Source organism: Glossina fuscipes, unplaced genomic scaffold, assembly GCF_014805625.2.
Source record: "Glossina fuscipes isolate IAEA_lab_2018 unplaced genomic scaffold, Yale_Gfus_2 2, whole genome shotgun sequence".
Lineage (NCBI taxonomy): Eukaryota > Metazoa > Arthropoda > Insecta > Diptera > Glossinidae > Glossina > Glossina fuscipes.
This window is the reverse complement of record NW_023998416.1, coordinates 29,262,166-29,286,374: the sequence shown is the minus strand read 5'-3', so window position 1 is coordinate 29,286,374 and position 24,209 is coordinate 29,262,166. Positions and strand designations below refer to the sequence as shown.

Below are 24,209 nucleotides of genomic sequence, written 5' to 3'. Positions count from 1 at the left end.
TTGAATGAATATGAATTGTATACATATTCATAACATATAAAAGATCTTAACATCTAAATCAACAATAACATGATATTCAAGAAAAATGCAACTGACAGACAACAAGTGTACACTGAATGGATGACGTGCAAATATCTAAGTAAGGAAATATTTAAAATCAAAGGCCCTAATAGAGTACAAATAAACAAACATATACACATATACACACATTATACACGAATATATTACGAATATATTATCTAACATTTATAGTCGCATTGAAAGTTAACTTTTCAAATGCGCGGACGTTAATGTGATAGTTATAGCCCCAATATATTCATAATAACTTTGTAAGTCTAGCTTCCTCAAAACATCATTTATTTTGGCCATAAAATAAGCAAACAATATAAGAAATAAAAATTTCTCCCATGTTTCATTTCGACTATGTACAATTATACTCCATGTATGTAGTGCATCACTCAATAAGTTCATAGGATGGCATACAAAAGACGTTAATCTTGATTTTGAGACAAGATCAACATTCAAAATATCTTGACATTTCCATACTAGTTTTGGTTTTGCGAAACAATGGAAAATTGCGAATTACTTGTGTCAACGTAATGCCACCAAAGCAAGTAAAACTTTTCAAGTTGCGGTCAAAATATCATACATTTCAACATATTTCGTTCAAAGGTTGACACTATCTAAAGCCCACTAGTCGTCAATAATCCGTCGTATAATTGTATGACTAATCATTCCAGGGATGTCTCGTTTACATGCCATGTAGCGATGGGCAGAAATAGATAGAGAGGGAATAGTGAATGGCATCAATCTAATGACCGTGCGCTCAATCGATAAAGTGTTACGCCTTTACCGACACGTATGTAACGAAAAGTGTTTCTATTTAGATAGGTATCTTAAGATTGAAGCGGAAATTAGACCCGAATACAAGCGAATGGTTCGTCCATTCATCGCACTCTTGATATTTATATACTCATATACTTACTCTATTGATACTCTTACATCGAAAGGCGGTAAAACGTTGGTTTTTTCGACTATTTTACAATTTCATGTTATGTTGTGGACTGTTTCGAAGTGAACTATTGACGAAGTATACTATTTGAGTTTAATTTATTTATGTCTATACATTTTGTAAATAAATTTACAAAGTATGGATTTTAAAGGTAAGCGGATCACTTAGCCGATATTGAAAACTGGTAAAAGATTCTTCGCCAGATTTATATGGTGACAATTGTCAATTATTGCATCACGACTAGAAGGCATTGATCCACTTTTTGGCCAGAAGGCTCGTTCATAAGAATGAAGAAAACCAATTTCCTTCAAAGCAATACTTTCTGCAACGTGTTTCAAGCCATCAATGAAACAATCGCTAACAAGTTAGTTAAATATATTGCCATAATAAGTCGTTTCCCCCGTTGAATGATTATTCTCCAGGGGGATTAATTTATGTTTGCATATTCACTTCCGACCGATGTAAGGCAAATCTTGAGTCATTGAAGAGCCTTTCTTAGTATCTCCCAAGTGATACCGTATACATTTTATAATATATCCCGAAATTATCAATTGCGACATTGCGCTGGAAGCACAAAACTTGAGATGAGCATTTTTCGCTTTAGTAAAAATCGTGTACAAGCCGCTTTTTTAGAGAAAGCAATTCGTAGAGGATTTTGAAAAGTGACATCATTGCCAGCGAAGACGGGAAGACGGTTTAAAGGAGTTTTTTAAACAAATTACGTTATGATATTGTTCACACAGCTTATCAGCCGTATACTGTGCAATGTCACATAGGTGTCACAAGGTACAAGGTATTTTTTTGTTTGTGTTTTTCGTGACTTGGGAATCTCAATTTATAACAAAACTGATATTGAAGAGTGTTATTTCGACTCTTTCTCGAGAATACCAAATTTTGCTTTGAAGGTGCAAAAATACTGACACGAAAATATGACGATCAAGAGACCATACAATCAAAATTCACTTAAAGCGTTTGGATATTTTTCCTCAAATTATTTATCGTTCAGACCCCGTGACCAAATGTCAGTAATGAGGATCAAACAAGTGGCTTTAAAAATACCTTGTTTTAAAAAAACATAAATATGCTATGAATGTAGCAAATCCACGCATCCTTAAGATATGCAATATTCGTATCTAACTAAATATTACCTCATTCGCTATCAATCGTCATATATACGTGACACAGCCTAGTCTTGGCACAACCCGATGCCTAACATATTGAGAGTACAAATTAGTTCGTTTCGCTTTCTAAGAGAAAGTGTCAGCAGTGCGGTGGAGGGCAGAATGAAACTGCGACCTCTTCATTTTAAAATGTATGCAACTGCATAAACGATCACACTAAAGCGTATACAATGTAGTTTCGTAGAGCTTTAAACAGGCGTAGTTCGTGGTGCTATGGAATACTAACTAATCCCCAGTAACCGTGATGTGGAGAAGGCGGACCTTTAATATCGACGATAAACCCGAAAATATGTAGCGACCCCATTGTATGGGGGGATGGGTTAATTGGGCGTGATGTATTACAGTGTGATTCAACCAAATGAATCACTAAGTGATGTGTCAAAGGTCATGACATCGCGAGTTTTCAATATAAAAATGTTCGGCACCGTATAGCGAAACTCGGTCAAATCTTGCGTATGAATTAAGTCATTTTTAATTTTTATAATCGTTCGGAAAACCAATAATTTATAGATTTCCCGTTTAGCTTTGATCTCAACTTTTAACCTGAAAGCGTTTAATATTCTTAGAAATGATTTTTTCGCTTAATTTAGTTTTCTCTTTTAATTTAGAATGAAATTAAATATTAAGTGATGAAAAGTTCTTATGCAAGTATTGTAAGCACAAACTTGTGTTCCGCTGATCATTGTGATTAACGAGAAAATTAATAAAGCATTTTAAAAATTGTTAATAATAAAATTATTGTTTGTTAATATTGCTATAATTAATGTGCATGTTGCTTGCGTGAAAACTAAACGCATATATAAATGCGATGAAATATATATATATATATGTGTATACAATAAAGCAATCCAATGTCTGAAATATTAATGAATAGCGAACTGAATATTGCGATTTATTGAAATATTTATTTATATTAAAAGTTATTTGAATTTATTTATCAATCGTTTCTTGTTGTTTATATGTTAAAAGTGTTTAACAAATAAAATAAATTATATTCTGAACATCATTATAATCAGCAACAAACCGCTAATGACGATGAGAATAGCAATGTCGTTGCAAACATACATATGCGCGGATATATATGCGTGTGTGTGTACATGAGATGCACATGAGTGCATGAAGAGATAATTTTATGTGAAATTGTGTAAATTTTCTACAGCATCCTATTAAAAATGTATCAAATGCATGCAAATGCAACAGCAAGTGTATGTGGCTTTCGCGTGTACATTTAATATACATACTTACACACATTTATATTAACATGATGTTGTGTTTTCTCGTACAAATAAACGAAAAAGATTATATTGTTTATGTTGTTAATGTTGTTGCAATTGAATTTGCATTCAGGCATTTATGGCAAATACAAAAAAAAATAAATAAATAAATAAAACAACAACAACACATTTATACCGCAACGAATTATATTACTTTTGTTGGGTTTTATGCAAAGCAAATATGTATGAATTCATTAATGGATAATGGATTTGTATTTGAAATGGAAATATTTCTATGAATGTATGAATGTATAGATGTGGGAGTTTTTGTGGTCACGCAAAAGATTTTTATTTGAATTTATTTCTTCTTTTTTTTTGGTTTTTAATCAGATAGTCTAGAAATTATTTAGCCTTTCGAAGGTTGATTTTTTCATAGTTAATGCCGAAACGCTCTTGGAAAAGCCTACAAAGTAAATAAATATTCTCCTCAACAACTAATAGTACTTATGTTCTCAAAAATGTTTATTAATTCACTAACTTCTCTCCCTATGTAGTGGTTGTTCTCAAGTTTTTTTTAATTAGCCCTATGCATAATACATATATGCTTAAGAGCCATATCCGAATATCATTATCTTCCTAAATGTCCTTCGATCTCAAAGAAATTGTTTGTAGGTTATTACAGTAGTGTCTCCCCTTAAGAGATCCCTTTAGCCATTTTACAAAAATAAAGACAAAACACATTAGAGTCGCAGTTTTCGTTAATTTTCATAATATTATCATAACTTGTACAGGTTACGTGCACATCATACACATTTTCAAGCAGGAGGACAAATTTCGGTCGGCATCTGCCGAAATTTGGTAATAAAATTAATCGTAGAGTCAATGCTTACATAACGTAATACCTCGTCCTCTTGTGGCGTTTGTTTCTAACGAACGATTCAATCAGTGTCTGGAGTGTCTTTGATTCTTTACTTTCTTATTTCTGCTCTCTCTCTCTCTCTCAGAATAATCCTGTAAGAAGAGCTAATCGAGGAAACACAGTATTGATTACCTCGATCGCAAGGTCAAGCTATGCTTTCTGAAAAATATTTATTTCAATGGGTTTAAGTTTTCCAAACGCAGAGTTTATAAAATTTTTAAAAGACTGCAATGGTTAAGCCGATCGGAGTCAGTGTTGTAATAATTATTTATGTTTTTATATATGTACAGGTCCTCTATCGGTTGAACGTTTTCCCGACGCTGATGACGAAGTTGATGTGGATGTTGTCGATTGCAGTGATTCAGAGACAGCATCGGCTTTACGGCATACAAGGCATCATAATACCAATAAATCAATTTATAAGCAACGTCAGACGCATAATGATTGCAGCGGTAGCAATAATAGCAATAATCACAATAGCAGCTCGAGCAGTAGTCGAGGGAGAGCCTCATCGCAAAGTCCCAGCAATACGGAAGAGGAACGCTTGACTCCGGAGCCAGCGAAGGTAAAACAAAAAGTTAGCTAATCTCCATAACTAACGAACAGGAGCACATAGATTTAATGTCTGCTCTTTGCAGTCTTCGCCCAAAATTGTGGGCTCATGTAATTGTGATGATCTATTGCCAGTGCAGTGCCATTTGGAAACGAAAGAGTTATGGGATAAATTTCATGAACTTGGCACTGAAATGATAATAACAAAAACTGGCAGGTAAGTGTCATAAATTAATTAATTAATTAATTAATTAATTTGTTTAAAAAGTTAATTTGCACAAATTGTCACTACGTGGAAATTTTAATTGAAACTTAACTAAAGCTCGGCGCAAATAACAACAACAAATACGATTAAGAAATCAACAAAGCGCGAAAGGCATGAGTTTTTATTGCATATGAAAGAACCTAAAAGTTTCTACTCTGCTTAGAGTTCCACGGTACCGTGAATGTGGAGGAATGTCGTGGAAAAAATTTATGATTTCTTCAAATCCGAACTGAATGGTGACGGTGTTTCTGTTGCTAGCCTGTCACCAGAGTAATGTTGTTTGAAGACAGCTACAAGAGCTGACTGATATAAATACGTTTTGCTTCGATGACGGTGGTCGTGTTAGAGGCTCTTCTTTATGCAGCTTTTGGCTTTAACGTTTCGTTATGCATGCCACAATTAACACCACTGTAGAGAATATTTAATAGAAATTTTTTTTGTTTTTTGTTTTTGGGAATAAACAAAAAAAAAACAAAAAAAAACAACATTTGCTCATAATATCTAAAGTATGTGCGACTACACGTAAGAGGCCCGTAACACGCATCAAATAAATGAAATTAATTTTGTGCATTTTTGGGTGACTTCATGATCGCAAAGTATAAACCAATTGTTTCATGATAAGTAACGCTGACCGAGATATGCTCCAAAACACTCATGCCAAACTTTTGCCTGATTTACTTGGCCACTAAAGTTTTGCCCGGCTAAGCAAATCGTGATGTATTCTAAACAAAAGTTGTTCCGAAAATCCTCAATTTGTTTTTGCAAATAATGTCCAATGTCCTCTTGAGCATTAAAAATTTACATCCTTTCTATAAATGTTGCTTTTCCTACTGCGCGGTGCTATAACTGGCAGAAGGGATCGGGGAAATTTTCAGTCAATTTTTTGTAAAATCTAAAAATAGGTATCAGAGAGACAACATATATATGTTTCTCCAAATGTACAGCCGCGTCCTCATGTCTTTCTATTGTCTTTTACTGGAAATGCTGAAGTTTTAAAAGCGATAGTATTTCTATACCTAGTGAGATATAATCGTCAAGACGCCGTAAGAAATCACGTTTCTCTTTGTCCCTCTATTCTGTTCTGTTGTAATTATTGGTGTTGACGATGGAAACTTTGTACATAGGTTCTTAGTTGGTGATCTCTGTTCGAATAAGAAATTATAGTCATGCTCGACTCTTCTTCTTCTTCTTTCTTCTCTTCTTAAATTGAAGTAGAAAAGAGAGAGGTTCAATCGTAAATGCTCTAAGCTTTTACGAAATGTTTAATAGGACCAAAAATTTGAAATTGCTGCTATAGGTACAGAGCTAAGAGTCCGCATAAACGTCTATTCAGAACTATGAATAGGTCCGCATGAATCATTAAACAAAAATATTCTCCACTTAAGTCGGGCGACGGGTGTACAAGGTTCGTTGCTAGACGCATGCATCTTAGGTTTCAGTTCACAGTTTCGTTGCAAGTAAGCAATGAATTAAGGTCGGATTATTCGTGTTGAAGACCATTTTTCATTCATATTACAACCACATGCATCGTGTGCGCCTACATTAACTCATAAATTTTAGATTACATTGTTAAAAAGGGCGATCACTAAAACCTAATGTCCGGTACAGAAAATATTTGTATTTATACATATATGTATATAAAATATTCACGTGAGCGCCGTTTCATTTACTGTGTTACTGTGTTGAGTTATTTATCCATGTCCGTTCTGTGCGGACGAATTATAAATTCATAATTTTATAAAAAGACATCGGCGCAACGAGAGATGTTGAAAGAGCAAGAAATAGATAGAGAGAGAGAGAGGGAGAGAGGAACATAGAGAACTATGTAAACAAAATTTTTTTTATTTTTTTTATATAGTTTCTGCAAGAAAGTAAACAGGTTACCTTCCTACAACACGTCTATAGGTTAAAATAAAAAAAATACAAAAATACAAAAAATCTATCATTAAAATTTTTAAAAAGAATTTTTACAATTTATTCGTTGCCTACCGAAACATGTGTTAAACACCTCTCTGTTTTGCAACCAGCTACTGTTTTGCTGTTCTTCAAGAGCGTCAACACTTTTAAAGTATTTGTCTTTGATTTTTTCTTTCCTTGTTTTTGTTTTTTTTTTTTTGGTTTTCTGCCATGTTTTTGTTTTGTGTATTGGTTTCATTGTAAACCATGTTTGCGGTTGTCGGTCATGGAAATGAAATATCACGTGGTTAACGTTTTCGTTACGCTATACGCTGCGGATAGAAGATTTATCCTGCTGATCTATAACACAAAAAAAAAAAAAAAAGGAAGAACAACTCGAACTACAAGTCAGACTTATCACTAACACCAACACCATCCAGCATAGTGCACAGGATAATTGATGTTTCTACGCTTTGTAGGCGAATTGTAAAGCAAAGCAAAGACTGTAAATATTTGTCAACATTTGATGTTGATCTGATAACAAAACCGCATGAGAATTCTAGGAAATGTCACATTGGCGAGAGAAAACAAAAAAAAAAAAAAAAAAAAAAAAAAAACCACGTAAAATAAATTGTCACTGGTTATAGTATGTTCCTTTTACTTTGACTACTCTGTTACAAAAACGAAACGCAGCATCGCTGACAAGTGTTGGCAATACTTTCAAGTAAGAGCAAAAAAAATTGCAATTTTCATGGTAGGTTATACAAAAGGACTTCAGCTATTTACGCAGTCGAAGTATATGCTACCAGTTGTGACGCTTACTAAAATTTTCCAAAAGTTGCGTCTGTTACTTTTTACGGTGTTGGCATCTTCCAAAACGCTAGCCTACAAAAAAATGTTATTAATCTTCGGTCCAGAGTCATGATATTCATCTTTTTCTTCTTTTTGCCAATTTATTAGCGAATATGTTCGAAAAATCTAAACAATCTTTACGATAATAGAGGAAACGTAAGCAGACCAAGTAAGCGTAGGTAATGCGTTGTTCACCAGCAATCTAACAGTCCTGCTTATACAAAGGGAATCTATTTATTTATATTCCTAAATTTATTGCATATAATTGATTTAATTTATAATAATAATAAATTATTCTTTTCCATAAATTTTTTTTTATTTTTATTAAGAGAGAAAGGAACGTATAGTAAAAAGGAAAACATAAGACATAGAACACGCTCTACATCATAGAACATCCTTTACCCGGTTTCTTACACGATTTGTAAATAACACGGTTTGCCAACACTTGTTTTACACGAATTCTTTCTTTCGGTCGTATGCTATACTTTTCGGTCGTATGATATACTTTTCGGTCGTATGTGCCTATGTTCAGAACATAATGCGCATAATGCAGAACATATATAAAAACATAGAATACAATTATTATTATTATTATTAATTTCGCCAGAGGAATAAATTCTAAGACTGAACTCTTAAAGCACTAGCCTCTATCGGCTATCCAAATTTTTTTAATTAAAAACTTTACGGCACTTGAGACTTCAAACCCATGACCATTCAGTTACCAGTCGAGGTTCCTCGCCTTCATCCGCTCAGGCAGATTAGAATATAATATACTATATTTTATCGCATGAAATATATTACATATATTTATTATACATACCTAATATAATATAATGTAATAATAACATATATATTTCTCATATATTGTATTAAAGGGAGAACAGATAGAATATATTTTGTATGCTACATAATATATTATATTTTATTACAATTTATTAGATGAGAACTGGTAACCTCTACATACGGCAGCATAAGGTATATATGGCTGATTTTTTTTCATTTTCAAAATAAAAATTTTTGTCGCATAGGGATGTGGGCGTTGTGTCGCGCGCCTGGAAAAATTTAAGTCACTTCTAAATTCTTTTGTAAATTTGTAGGCGATATCTTCATTTTATCTAAGGGGTGAAAGTTTACCACAAATACTACACATTAGCACAGACGGACAGATAAATAGACGCGCAGACGGGTATGTTTAGGTGCATTCCAAGTTGGAAATTGGCCAAGAATTTATACACCTTATGGGGTTATTGAAGCTTGTGTCGGCGACTTATAAAGGTATTGAAAAAAAAATTAAATTTTGATACACTATAATATTGCGTAGGCGTGATCAATGTTCTGCCATTTGGTAAAGGCGCTACAGTAACGCCCATAGAACATGCTTTTAAATTTTTGTAGATTTTTCTGCTACAGTTTATGAGTATTGAGGAAGAAAGCAATTTGTTATTCATTTTTAAAAACAAGTGTTCTCGGGTTATGTGCTGTTGTGGGCGCGTCTCCACACCTATGTGGCCCAATAGCCCAATAGCAACCTGCATGCAAGAATTTTCAAAATTTCTGCCAAATTTGAAATCGACAGCTTCACTTTTATGGCGGGGAGAATTCTTACAACTGATCTTACACACACGGACGGATGGACAGAGGGACATGATTAAATCGATTTAGACTTGGATGCTAATTTCTTGGATATCCGATGTTTCTCTCTGAGCGTTACATACGTTTTGACGAAATGAATATATACGTCGTGCTTCGGTGCTGGGTGTGAAAAATACACCCTAAACCGCTTTTTAATATCAACGAAATTAAACAATTTTGGTTATTGCTCTTGTGAAACATTCTTCAGTTTCCCAGGAACTAAATATCTCGATACCTGTGAGAAAAAGATTAACAGGTGGAATAGTAGACAGCCGCAGTTAGCTCTTTTATAAATTTTATGGTAAATCGACATAATGTAGATATACTTTAGAGAAATTTCGATACTTAATCCCAGGTATCGTGTTCGGAATAGCGAATTCATTAATTAATTAAACATCTGGTGGTTGACATAAAAATACAATAAAATCGTCCGAGTTTTATGTTTCAGTATCAATAAAAAATCTCAATAAGAATGTTAAAGAATAAGAAGAAGATGATTTATATTTGTTTGCTGCAGGCGCTGTTATACGAAAATTATTCAAATTTCTAATTTATAACACTCTCTATGATCATAGTTTTTATGACCGTAGAAATATTTAACACTTTCTCGATGTGAATAATAAAAAGAATTTATGTAACAAAAAAAAAAAAGGAAGAAAAAATATAAATATAAAAAAAAGAAAAGTAAAAGAATTTATGTAAATAGAGAGGAAAAAAATCTCTACTTGCCTCAGGGCGAATTTTCGTCATCCTCCTTCGGATTATAAGCGTGTTTCCGAATGCATAACGCGCAGTTTAGAGGTTCATCTAAGAGTTTCTCAAGTCGAATATCGATATGCAAAACTTTGTTCTCCGGACGGATATGATCAAATCGTCTCAAAATTCCAATCTTGTCAGAAAATATTTATACTTGCAAACACACACACACACACACATTAAAGTATCTATAAAATGATATATCTCTACTCTGCCTTAGTTAGCCAATCAACAGTTCTTTTGCTTTGATTTTTCAAATATCGTTGATAAATATTTAGATAAAAAGCCAACATCTGCTATAGATGAGCGAATGGAGCTCTTTCCATGCGTGAACTGGTCTTCGAAGGGCAGTATATTTAACCATTGAACCATATTCCGAAAAAAAAAAAACTCAGTTTTCAAATCGATTGGAACTATAACTATCGTGTGGCTTCCATGTACGGCTGAAACTCATATGGTGTTTACCGGCAAAGTTTTCTATTTTTTAAATGTTTATTTATTATTGTCATATTTCACGCGCTTGTAGTTCCTCCAAAAGCTCTATTGCTTATTTTGCTTGTTATTTAGATAATCGTGAGAATGGATTTGAGCAATAAGGTACCAAGGTAGCGACTTTATTATACATGTGATTAACTAAAATATTTTAAATTTATTAACTTTATCAAAGTCAAGCGTCATTTATTATGAAATTTTAACTTTAGATAAGATGACTGTCGGAAGAAATCCATCAATGAGTCAAAAATTGAATTGAAATTTAAAAGATGTTTGAGGAAATGAATTAACGCTGATGAGAGGCTAAGGTCAACGAAAAAATTTGAATCTTATGTTTTGAAATCCAAGAAAACATCTCCAACGATTAACGCAGAAGTTGTGAATATGTATTGGTATGTTCAGCTACACAGGCAATAGGCGGAATGGTTGCAGATGATATTAGCATTTCACTGACTTGCTAACTTTCGTTAGTAGGAATATTGAACAGATTTCTAGTCTTCTAATCTAATCTTTCTGCAATTAAAGTGTCTCAATAAATTTTCACGTATGCAGCTATTTAAGTAAACACATGGAATAAGGACCAAAAATGACATTTAGAACAAGAGAGATTTGCAGCGTTACGAATACGCATGTTCAACGATCAGAGATGTATTGATGAGCGAATGGAAGCTGATCGTTTAGATCCTTTCAGATTATATGCTAAACGTCAAAATTATTCTGTTACTTGGTACTTACGTTTACTTACTTTTCTATTAGAAGAGTGATATGTTATTTTTAAATGATTAACTCATGCACTTCTTTCACGTAACCTGCTTGACTATCCTTGTGTTTGTTTCCCTCTAGTTTGCATTTTGTTAGAAATGAAAAGAAAGATATATGAATGGAAAGTAAAGCTTACTTAAACTTACGCACTTAATCGCTGCCAAGCAGACAGTCACTCACTATTCAAGAGAAATTGCACTCTTTATACATAATCCTGCAAGTATCATATACAGATAATTCCTAATTAAAAATATTCATATATAGGAAAAAGAATAAATTCCGCTAATTAAAATTAAACAATTAATTTTGTGCAAAATTACTCGCAGTGTAAACACTCTATCATATTTAGAAAGAGCGAAAATTGTTCAATTCATCCGGAAAAATAAGATAAGAAAGAATAAATTTAAAAAAATTAATTATTTAATTACCTAATTTGATAATTTTTTAGTTCTTTGTTCAACTGAATATAGCAAAAGAAAAAAAGAATTTTCAATTATTTAATTAATTAATTAATTAACATTAACTAATAATTAAATAATCAAATTATTTACATATTTTTATTTAATTAATTAATGATTTATTAATATAAAGTTTAATTAATAAATTAATATATTAATTATTCATTTATTTAATTAATTAAATTTTCAATAATTTTTATTTCATTATAATAATTACTCACTTAATATTTTAAATAACTTTTTTCATTTTGTTTAATGTGGAAATTGATTTTTTTTTTTTACTTTTATATTCAATAAGATGTCTCTGCACACACGCCTATGAATGTAATTTCAATTATGTCCTCGAAATATTTCGCTCGCAGTTGTAAACGTTTATATTGCGGGCACTTTATAGCGCGGGCCGCCAAATTGATGGGATTCCATCATCAGCGTTATAAACTGGAAGCCTGCTGCCGTTATTCCATTCATTTTATGTTCCGCGACATATACCGTTCATTTAACATGAACTTCCCCTCGTTACTTATACCGAGCATAGAAGCAGTTGCTTATCGTCTTTCTAAAAGTTGAGCTTAATTTGTTTGCAAACGTTTGTCAAATTGTAATTTCTTCTTCTTAAAGTATTATGTTCAAGTTTTATAAAAAAGCATAAATTATCCCTCTGGAGTATGTTCGGCACGTTTAACATTCTTGAGCCCTATGCCAGCAAAATGCCAAACGCGGAAAACTTTCCTCTTTCTGACAATGCCGCTGAATACATGTTCATATATTCTATATCTATCTATGCTTCAAACGTAAACAACTTGGATGCAGACTGGCCCATCTATGAGTCGACTTTTCAACATTAACGACATTCAGTTCCATATGCTAAGATGCGCTCAAGAAACATTAGAAGCACTTGCGTTACGACTCAGACTACATTCACGATTCCTTCTGATTAACGTCGACAATTTGTCGCAATCCATAGTTTATTGTCGCCCCGAGTAATGAATTCATTCTTATGCGAAAATGTATAGCCACGGAAAACGTCTAACGGACTAAAATATTTTTTACAATTCAAGCGAATTTATTTTTTTGTTTTTCCATTGTTTAGAAAAAGCAGTGAGGATTTATTGCCAATCTTGATATTATACAGCATTCAAGAGTGCGAGAAAATTGATTTTTTAAAAATAAACTTTAGATTATTTATTTTTTACCTTTTCTTACTGCGCTTAAACATTGCCACTTTTTCGGTCAATTGAAAAGATATTTTAAAATTATTAACATTTTCTAGGTTTGGCTCCGTCATACCACATTTCCGAATTCCGAAAATGATTAAAATTCATTTGCAGATTTTTTGCATTTATTTATAGTATAAGCATAGCCAACGCCGAAGGACTGACAAACTTATATCATAAAACAAAGCAATAGGTGGACTTGAAATAACGAAGAAGCCGACGTAATTGACATGAAGTTATTTTAAAGATATAATAATGAGGTGGTGTGCTCTCGGCAAGGAAGTTATAACTTATTAAAATTCAGGCTCAGACGAGCAAGGAAAATATATATATATATATATATTATTTAAAAGATTAGTAGAATTTTTTTTCAATTTTTTTTTAATGAAAGAAATTTTGACTGACGCTTTGCATAGTGGTTGCATGATAAGTTGATTTGCAACGCATTGTTGAAAGCTCGTTGGAAATTTGCATATTCAGTGTTTGCCTTTATTTACGGCTCGTTACTAAAATTTAATTTAGCATGAACATCAAGGTGCTAAAATAAAGGTTACGATGTGTCTATCACCGCAAACTGCTACTACTACTACTACTACCACCAACGAAGGGATTAACATTTAAATTGCATTATAGTTGATTATAAGACAAGCATGACTTTCTACTATCCATGATGGGTCGCCCTGTGGCTAATCATTTATGACCATATATATATATATACATAATATTTCTATGCATTAATGATATTGAAGTAAAATGTTGGTTATGTGTTTTAAAAACGAAAAAAAAAAAAAATATATACATGTATAATCCCGTATATGTTACTTTAACTACGCGTGGGAGTTGCCTTATTGCATTCGCTATCAAATGGGAGGTTCCAGCCGTCCATACTAGAAAATATAATTTTTTTTTCATATACAAGCATTGGAAATTATATTAAAACTTACATATGTATTTACTTACACATATATAAACCAACATTTAAGCCCATATAAAGTAAACAAGCCAGACATAACCGAGCAAACGAAGTGTTGACATAGATCGATATCATAATATAATGGCAGTACATTCAAAATTGCATGCAGAAAAGACTTGAAAAAAAAAAAAAAAAAAAAAAAATGACAACAAAAAAAAAAAAAAAAAAAAAGTAAAATAAATAAATAAATATTTCTACATATATATATATATATACGCAAAGGTAGTCAGTTAATATTTATATACAATACTTATAAAGGTAAATAAAGGTGTACTAAACAACACATCATCATCAACGGTACTTTAAAGCTGAGCTGAACATGAAATTAGTGTTCGCTTGTTTCTACTGCTTTTGTTTGTTTGCCGCACATTTAGTCTAATTATAGGGCTAGTATACCTACATATATTTTATTATATATATATATATATAAATATAGTTGCTCATGTTTTTTCAAAGCAATTATAACCCGGCTACTACACATATTTATTAGGATATTAAAGGATATTTATAGCAGAAAATTATTTAGAAACACAAGAACAAACAGTTATAACTACTACCAGCAGCATAACGACAAAGCACCGAAATTTGATTGTTAACCGCGTTAGTAAGGTAATCTACTATCATTACGCTGCAATTTTTACATCGTTCTCGTTTATTTATCAAAACAAGACAAGAATAGCAACTTTACCGAAAAACAAACACAAATGCAATTAAAACGTGCATGCATATAAAAAAACGAAACGCTGAAATTGAAACGTTTCATTTTTAAGATACTCAGTCATTATTATGCTCAACACAATTGCTTCGCTTAATAAAGGCGTTCATGTGAATGCGTACAATGCTCGTAAACTAAGTTACGTAGTAATTTACGATGACGTAATATTCAAGCAAAGCATATACGAACTCTTTACAAGGAAACGTAGAATTTACGATATATACATATTTTGGTAAGGAAATGTGTCGTAAGATAAACTGATAATTGATCTGCAATCTTTACAAAACTATTGGTAACTTTTTCCACCTACTTTTTTGGTCGCAGAGTTAACTATAGAATTGTGATACAAAACGCTTCCCTCTAGTATCGCTCTGTGTAAACAAAATATTAACAGCGGAGTGCTCTGCTTACGGCCTAAAAAAGCAAACAATTGCCGCTAAAAAAATTAAAACTTAGGCCAGTTTACAGTCATGGACGCCGAGTAGACACGATTGTATTTTGAATCTGTTACTCGACAGCATTTCTACAATCGAAGGATTTCTCACTCCATGGGAAGGCTAATGTATACCTTATCAACAGCTATAAAGCGACTGTTCGTGACAGTGCCTCGATCGAATTAAAATCGAAGTAACTCGATATCGATTCTCTACTGGATTAACTGGCCTTGATTCTCTTATTAAATGTTTTTCCCAAAAGAAACATTTATTTTACTACTATTGATAGTCCGTAGAGAAAGGGTAGACATGTCCTCATAATATATATTGTGAAGTAAAAGAGAAAGATGTGCAGACCGGTTATGTTTAACAGCAATCCATAAAATATTTTCAATGCTTTGGTTAATAGTATTATCCTGTTTATGGATTTACTTAATTCTAACCTTGCCACAAATCTATTGGCTTAGTCCATCTCTGCTCAACATACCAAAAAAAAAAAAAAAAAAACCTTGCCACGGGGTGGCTCTGAGCTACATTTAAAGCTGGAACGTAAAGTTTGGACTATAAACTATAAACGATAGCTATAGTGTTTCTTGTGAGTGACTGAGAGTCATATGGCCGTGTAATTCGTTACGAAAAAACGTAGTAAGTTTACGCTTAATCGCATTTTTCATTGTATTATATTATTAGCTTTATCATTTAAATAAAAAAACTACGCGTATAGCGCACCTGTAAGAAATTTGTTGTTGTCTCTTAAGTCATTGATCCAATGTTGCAATAGATTCCTATGTTTCACTTTAGTCTATTTAGTTTGATATCCTGTTAAAATAAAAAAAGAGTAAATTTTCTTTTGTTCTACACCATTCCTAACCCATTGGATAAACTTAATATCTTTCACCTGCCATCGAGCTAACAAAAGTGTCATTGCAAACCAACAAGACTAATGTTTCTGTTGCATGATATCCATACATATTTATGGAATATAATCATGTATATAACATATACATAGGTACATATGGTTGTGAACTTATGCAGAAGCATGTGTACACTCAAAGAATTATGTCAGTAAAACTCGTAAGATCTATTCCAATTACGTCGGACAAAGTCGGCATTAAGTCAATAAGAATTTTAAAATTAGTATCTAGCAGGAACGAAAAAATATATGCAAAGAGGAATATATAAAAGGTCTGATAAAATATTTTCCAAATAAGATAAGATGATAAGTGTTTCGCTTTGTTTGCATGCACAATTTTAGCTGGACAAGCACTCAATATCAAAGAAATGCAGTTCAGTCGTGTTATGCGTATAGGAGAAAAGGAAAAAGAGTTACGCATATAGAGAATGAAATTATTATTATTATAATTAATTTAGATTGAGAATAGATTCGATCACTGAAGTCTTGGAATCGAAATGTTATCAGGTTTATTGGGATCTCTACCGTGCTTGGGATATGATCATTGAACATTTAATCGAGATTCTTTGCCTAATCGGCCACCCAGTCGGATAGAATGAAATTGAATACCGATTATATAATTTATATATATTATTTATGGAGGTAATATGTTGACAATAACGTTAACCCAAAATACTGAGCCCTACCTCCCGCTTAGGACTTAATAACAAAGTCCGTCTAATACCCGATAAAATGGATAGTATGAGATTACCATAGAGAGATAGAGAGATTAACTGGTACGCGGATCCATTTATGAAGACTGTTTAACAATGCTTTTAAAAAATTTGTGTGAACATGGTTACAAACTTGTAATGCTGAGGCCGAAAAAAACAATTGTAATATAGTAAAATATTTCCAACTATAATGCAACGGATGATAAAGTGAATATCATATCTTCGCTCTAAAATGAATTAAACCGCACTCTTGGGCTCTCAGTCAATTACATGAGTTAGGCAACAATGACTTCCCGTAATCACCTAAATCGTCTATTAAAACTAAATAATAAAAATCATTAAATTGTTTACATGAAACGCCGAAAGGAGAAATGAGTTCATAATTATCCCCTCATTGAATCAAACGAAAGGGAAGAAATTTCCTAAACACTCTGTTAGATGCTTGATGCTAATATTAGTATTAAAATGAACCAAGAACAGCGCCTTGAATAAGAGTATGTAAAACGTTTGTTCCAAGAGTCTGTCTTGAGCTTTCAAAACCAGGTAAATTGATCGATGGAAATCTTAGGTTTTACAAAGATATTTTCTTCGAAATTATTTTCGAATTCGACTTGAATTGAAGGTCATTCTGTCAAGCGTAATGTGAGAGAAAAGAAAGAAGACAATTCATGGAAGGTGCGAACAGGTGTACTAATGCAATACAAGCCCTGAGAATAATTTTTATATAAACCAACTGTATTTCAATGCACTACTCTTGTGAGTGCCATATGAGTGAATTATATATTTTAGTAGTTGATTGGTTTTCAAATCATTTATATATTAAAACAAACTATACAAAAACATAAACATATATTTTTTGAAGAACGGCTCAATCTTACTGCAAGCGTGCAAAAGTTAAATGAGCGAATTATCAACGAGTTTAAAGCCGCGACGTTGGGGTATATTTGCTGAAGTTCAAAGGAAATACATCATGATGATGTGTAAGCTCAGTAATTAATTCACGGCAGTGTTGTGCATATATTAGGCATAAAACCTTTTCCATCTTCTTATTTTCGAAAGCGTTAATTTTTTCAATTTTCGCTCAAATGTATTGTAAGTGGAGATATTCGAGTTCAACATGGAAAGCTATTTCTTTAAAAACCTCGGCTAAAATAAAAAAAACATGATCTGAAATTAAAGAAATTGGGAAGAGGTCCAGGTGTTCTTCAGCTATCGTGTCAAAGCAACGAATGTTAATTAAGCGATATATTCTGTTTGCCGTAGGCAAAGAACATTCGGCTTTCGCATCATAATGAGCGATCTTCTCACAATGCATTTGGGTCTTTTTAAGCCCTTCTCAAGAACTCTATTTCCCTGACTGAGCTTGTGGTTCCTTTCAAAACTAAAATAATCATTCAGAGGACAAGGCTCTGACTCGTTTAAAGAACTAAAGTCAAAGCGAAAAATCCTTCGTTTTAATACAAGTACATAAGCGTCGGTCATTAGCTATTGAAGAGTTTCATACGAAATTTGGCATATACGTCAGTTAGGCTGCCACCGATTTAAACAGAAAAGTTTCTTTACCTTTTCACTATAGTTTTGTAAACAAAGAGGAAAGGGTTTTATTTACTTGTAGAAGAAATTTTCTGATATTGAGTTGGCCCTCCTTGGTTTCATCCAAATTTAGAAGTAATGTTTGCATTGATTGCAAGTTAAAAAGTTTTTCTTAATTCACGAATGTTTGAAAATTGGGATAATTCCCGGAAGTCCTTTATAACATTTTTTCGATTACCATTTTTTACACATTGAAGAATATAGGCCTTTCTTCATTGCGCGCGTCAGCTCAAACTCGATTTGTGTCCATCCATTTTAGACAATGTATGCTTGAACCATGCGGAAATCTTCCTAAATTTCACTCTTAACTTTGGACATGTCAAACGCCAGTAGATATCACATGGATATCTTATGCGGCTCACAACTTATTGTATATATTATATGGGTGACCCAGGTACACCTATGTTGCATTCCAAATTTCTATATTAATATTTTCAATCTTGAAAGGTGCGAATGAATGAATTATAAAAAACTCGCTCGCAGAAAAGCTTTTCTGAAGAGTAAAAATGAAGCCTTCTAAAAAGTAGTCAAAGCTTTGTAGAAATGTTTAATCGAAATTTCCTTGATTGAAAGCTACAAACTACACACTAGTTTTAATAAGTTTACAGAGAAATATTTATGAAAAATTTTTTAAAACTTTTTTAAAATTTATAACAAAAAGTGTTTATACAAATTATATTTGAGGAATGCTTTGATATTGTTAATGCTTTTCAGACGTATGTTTCCCACGGTACGTGTTAGCTTTTCGGGACCATTGAGACAAATACAACCGCCCGATCGTTATGCGGTGCTTATAGATATAGTGCCAATGGATTCACGGCGTTATCGTTACGCTTATCATCGTTCATCGTGGTTGGTGGCCGGCAAAGCGGATCCTCCACCCCCGGCGCGACTTTATGCCCATCCCGATAGTCCAATTAGTGTGGATGCTTTACGTAAGCAAGTTGTGTCATTTGAAAAAGTGAAATTAACAAATAATGAAATGGATAAAAGCGGTCAGGTAAATGAATTTGCAAAATAATTTCCGCAAGTTGACAACACGAATCCTACTAAACGCTTATCGTGGTAAGAAACGTAGAAAATATTGAGCCTAATAACAGAGATTTCTTTAGTTTATTCCTAATAGCGATAACTATATACGCTTGCTAAATCGGTTAACTTTGCTTTTCCTATTTTTTTTAAGTTGTATCTTTTTAAATGCGTCCTTTTGGTTATTGAACAATAAAAAATTTGTTTTAGGAACCAATTGGTAAATTGATGTGAATCGTATTAAAAATTTTGTTAAAGAGCATTGTTATCAAATAACAGGTAAAAACCCCATTTAGCATTAAATATCCTATAGTTAGTCATATAAGACCTTTTCAAAATAAGGCGTTACACGGGAAGTGGTCAAAAAACTGGTCTGATCTGACGCATTTCCTATAGCTTTCGTCCTTGATTTAAATTTTATTAAAATATCTCGAAAGATGCAAGCTGTAGGGCGAGCACAACAGGTTGGACGGATGGACAGACGGACAGACAAACTTAGATCTTACTTATGTTTATCTGTATCAAAATGTTTGAAAAAGGAAACAAAGGAGACGGATGTAGTGACAGACGGAGGTCTATGTCAACTCCTTTTGGATGTTGAATATATCCGCACAAACCTAGTATACCCTTGTATTAGACGAGACGGAGAGTATAAAAAAAAATCGTTTTCTCTCTTTATCAAACACATGGTATAAGAAAATGTAAATAAACAATTCCATCACTTCGCTGTGCTTTTGGATCTACGGAGTTAATCGTTTTGGCAAATGAAGCATTCATAGATGAGTTGAATGAATGTCAACAATAAATATAAATTTTAGCTTTATTCATTTTTCAGACTTGATATTTTTTACGCTTCTAATATATACACTTATGTTGTTAGCGGTAGTGTCGAGCACTACATGCATATGCACATATAATAAAACAGTTGAAATGATTTTTTTCTATTTTTTATTAATGCTGCTGGATGGCTTTCATTTATAGATTGTATTGAATTCAATGCATCGTTATCAACCGCGTATACATTTGGTGCGTTTAAGTCATGGCCAGACTATACCGAATACACCCAAGGAACTGCAAGAAATGGATCATAAAACATTTGTATTTCCAGAGACTGTGTTCACGGCAGTTACAGCCTATCAAAATCAGTTGATAACTAAACTGAAAATTGATTCTAATCCGTTCGCTAAAGGATTTCGTGATTCGTCACGTTTAACGGATTTCGATAGGTAAGAGCAAATGTCGATTTTAGAAATGAGAAACTTTGCCTTTCCAGAACAATTTTAATTGCTGCATATTATCATGTATCATCACGTGCATATATATATATATATGGGTTTTTAATGAAACCAAATCTCCAATATAAGTATAGAATAGGAAAAACATCATTATTATTATCTTTAGTTCGACAGTAACATGGCAGAGTGTTTTGCAATCATTCAACAGCAATAAACATAATTTCAACAACAATTAGGTGGTGTTATAATGGGCTGCCGAAAGTGTTGAATGTTCAGCATTTATTTTTGTGTTTTTCTTTTTCCTGAGAAGGAAGTAAAAAATAAAAAATCACAAAATTCACATGCCACTGAAATTGCTCTTTCACAAAACGCAAACAAAAAAAACAAAAAAAAAAAGAAGAAAACCTGCACAATTCTGTATCTTTCTTAAGTTGTTTATTATTATAATAAACCATCGCAACGAAATTGAGAAATATTATAAAAATGAAAACACGCACAATATTCAAGTGTGAATGGATGATGGTTTGAGTTGGCTGACTGTTTGAATCGAATGAAATGTGAGCGGTGAGATGAACGCCTTTCTATTGCTTTGGTTAATAACAATATCCTCATATTGGACTTACTTTGGTAAGTGAAAACGATGGCAGACTAAAAGGCAACTTACTGTGAACCGAAACACTGAGCCGGAGAATGCAGGTGTGAAACGTAGGACGAGAAAGAAAAACAGGCGAAGCAAAATAACAAAACACGAAAAGGATTCTGAACCCCTTCTTTTTCTTTTCCGTTGTTGTTGTTGTTTTTTTTTAATTTTTATATTTTTCGTTACTTTTTCGTTCAGAAAATTGTTGCATGAACACTTAAGTAAAAGACACAAGCTTATAGACGCAAATAAACATATACATGCATACAAGCAAACACATTCACATAAACGGATATTTACATATATATATAAGGAATACAGTAGTTACTGCAGCGGTTCTGGTGTTGTATTGTATTGTTGCTGTTGATGGTGGCGTCGGCAGTGTTTTAAGTGGCGTAAATTATAGGTCGGCGTATTTAACTTTGATGCATATTCGTACATGAAAACACGATAATAATGAGTAAATTGTGAATGACTTTGTTATTGTTGTTGTTATTATTATTAAAGTTTTTTCTTCGGTTCTGCTGTTGCTAGCATTGTTGTTGTTGCAGTTAATATTATTATTTATGAAAATATTATCCCGTAGAGGTAACATAGAGAAATTTTATGACTTACAATTGAGCCGAAGAAAAACGAGAGGAAGGAGAACGAAAAAGGAGAACGAGAGGTACAGAGGGATAAGAAAATTGCTTTTAATAATTTGAAAACGATACTTGCGCTATTGTGTAATTATATACATGCATGCATGCAATATATGCAAAATGTTTATGGCAACATGTTGCCAGGAATTAGTGATTCTTTTATCGCACTCGTTAAAGGATCGGGAAAAATCGCCGCACAATTCATATAGATTCAAGGCACTTTTCACTTAACTTCACTTTCGTAACACACATAAACGATTTACGATTAGTACAATAATTATCTTCATCTGGAAAGCAAAAACTTGGCATCATTTACACATCTATACAAAATGAAGTAAATCTATATGAAATGAATTCAATTCTATATAGATTGAGCAGAATAGTATGTATACGTGGGATGCGACAAAAAACAAACACTTTTATAGGAGAGAAAGGACCATTTGAAAATCCTTTAAAACACTATCATGTCTTGTCTAGCTAATGCCCGATATTGCCATAAAATTAGGAAAATCAATTCTAATGATCTCTAATAGGAACATACTTAAAAGATTTATTACCATCGCCTGATAAATTACTTGATAACATAAGCAGAAGCTCTATTACTTATCAAATTTTTTTTTTTTTTTCAGAGACCCTATGGATTCGTATTTATTCGAGCAACATTTACGATCGCCATTGCGTTTCTTTCCGGATCCTTTGATGCAGCAGTTGTCGCCCCAAGAAACCGATGCTGCATCTTTGGCTTTCTTGGAGAAGGCTCGTCAACATTTGCAAATGTTCGGCAGAACTCCCTATACGGAAATGTTGCTGCCGCAGCTATATCAAAGGCCACCGGCTGCTGCTGCTTTAAGCGCCTTCAATTTGGGCATTTGGCAACAGCAATGGCCTCAATTAACTGCCGGCTTTTTGGCTAATCAACAGGCTGCTGCCGCTCAAGCAGCTGCCAATGCAGCAGCTGCTGCTGCCGTAGCTAATTCGAATCGTACGCCACCCCCTCCTCCACCGCCCGCTACTACTCCGTCGTCGTCTGGTTCCCCTTCGCCAGATCTACGTACAAAGCATTTTCAACGTTTCAGTCCGTATCAAGTGCCGCAACATCATCAACATGCTCCACCGCCAGCACGCAGTCCACCAAATTGATTTCTTACTTCTTTAACGGCTGTTAAACACTTCTCTCGTACTAATATCAAATTTGAAAAGTGCAATCAAAAAGTTTCCAAAACTTTCGCATAAACAAAAAAATAAACAATAAAAAATTTTTGCCTTTTGGCTCTTCTATCGAAAATAAATGCCAGAAAATATCGAAACCAAGCATAGTGTGACGTATACAGATATTACAGAGTTAAACAATATTGTTGATAATAGCACAGATGTAATATTAAAAATAGAAGCAAAAATCTTGTACATGACTCAACATATCTTCAGTTTTAGTATCAGTTAATCCATTTCTATTCCAGAAGCAAGAAGAGTAACTGCTGCATGAAAGAAGAAAAAAGAATCATAAAGTAAAAGGAGTCTACTGAAGTTACGAGCAAGTCTAAACTCTGGTTTAGTTGGTCTTACTATCTTTTTTAATTGTGCAAAGTTTTCTCGCGGTTTAGGGCTAATTTTCCTTTTGCTTCTTTCGAGCTTGTGTGATAATAATTATTTGACGCCGCAGCTTGTTATAGCTGCCTTTCTAATCAGCCGGAACGTCTTTACAAAGAAATGTATTGAACAATTTTGATTTGTTTTTAGAGGCGAGGTGCCTCTTAAGTTAGTTTGTCGTACAAATTTGGGGAACAGTACGCCCGCGGTTTAAGGTTCTGACAAAGGCGGCCAAAATTGTCTCAAAGAGCTGGCGCCGGTTTATGATTCTCTATATCGAGTAAACTCGATCGATAAGTATGCATTTTTCTTAGTATAGAAGAAAAGGTGTTTCGAGCGTGAAATTGTTGCCGAGTAAGAGAATCAAATTCTGATCTGGTTTACTCTATATAAAGGACCACAAGATGTTACCTAAGGTTTCGAAAACGACACTCGTTAAGAAACGTCTTCACTTTTTAGCAGCTCTTCTAGTTGTGACGGTCAGGTATGGGAATTCAACACTTGGGGGTATAGTCCGTGTTTCTGATTTCC

The 24,209-nt window shown here is 33.2% G+C and overlaps 1 protein-coding gene across 2 annotated transcripts in view; it reads left to right on the top strand.

Moving 5' to 3' along the window:
* The window catches only part of LOC119633433 (T-box protein H15-like), a 31,311-nt gene extending 8,078 nt beyond the window's left edge, over positions 1–23,233 (top strand). Inside the window, exons 2-6 of one of the 2 annotated variants that reach the window (XM_038026987.1) lie at positions 4,617–4,891; positions 4,965–5,095; positions 19,261–19,546; positions 20,557–20,801; positions 22,721–23,233. In XM_038026987.1, coding sequence (XP_037882915.1) covers positions 4,617–4,891; positions 4,965–5,095; positions 19,261–19,546; positions 20,557–20,801; positions 22,721–23,231 — 1,448 coding nt within the window. In that variant the 3' untranslated portion in view covers positions 23,232–23,233. Of the gene's footprint in view, positions 1–4,616; positions 4,904–4,964; positions 5,096–19,260; positions 19,547–20,556; positions 20,802–22,720 lie in introns of both variants that reach the window. The other variant, XM_038026986.1, reaches the window with a different exon arrangement.
* The last annotated feature ends 976 nt before the right edge of the window (positions 23,234–24,209 follow it).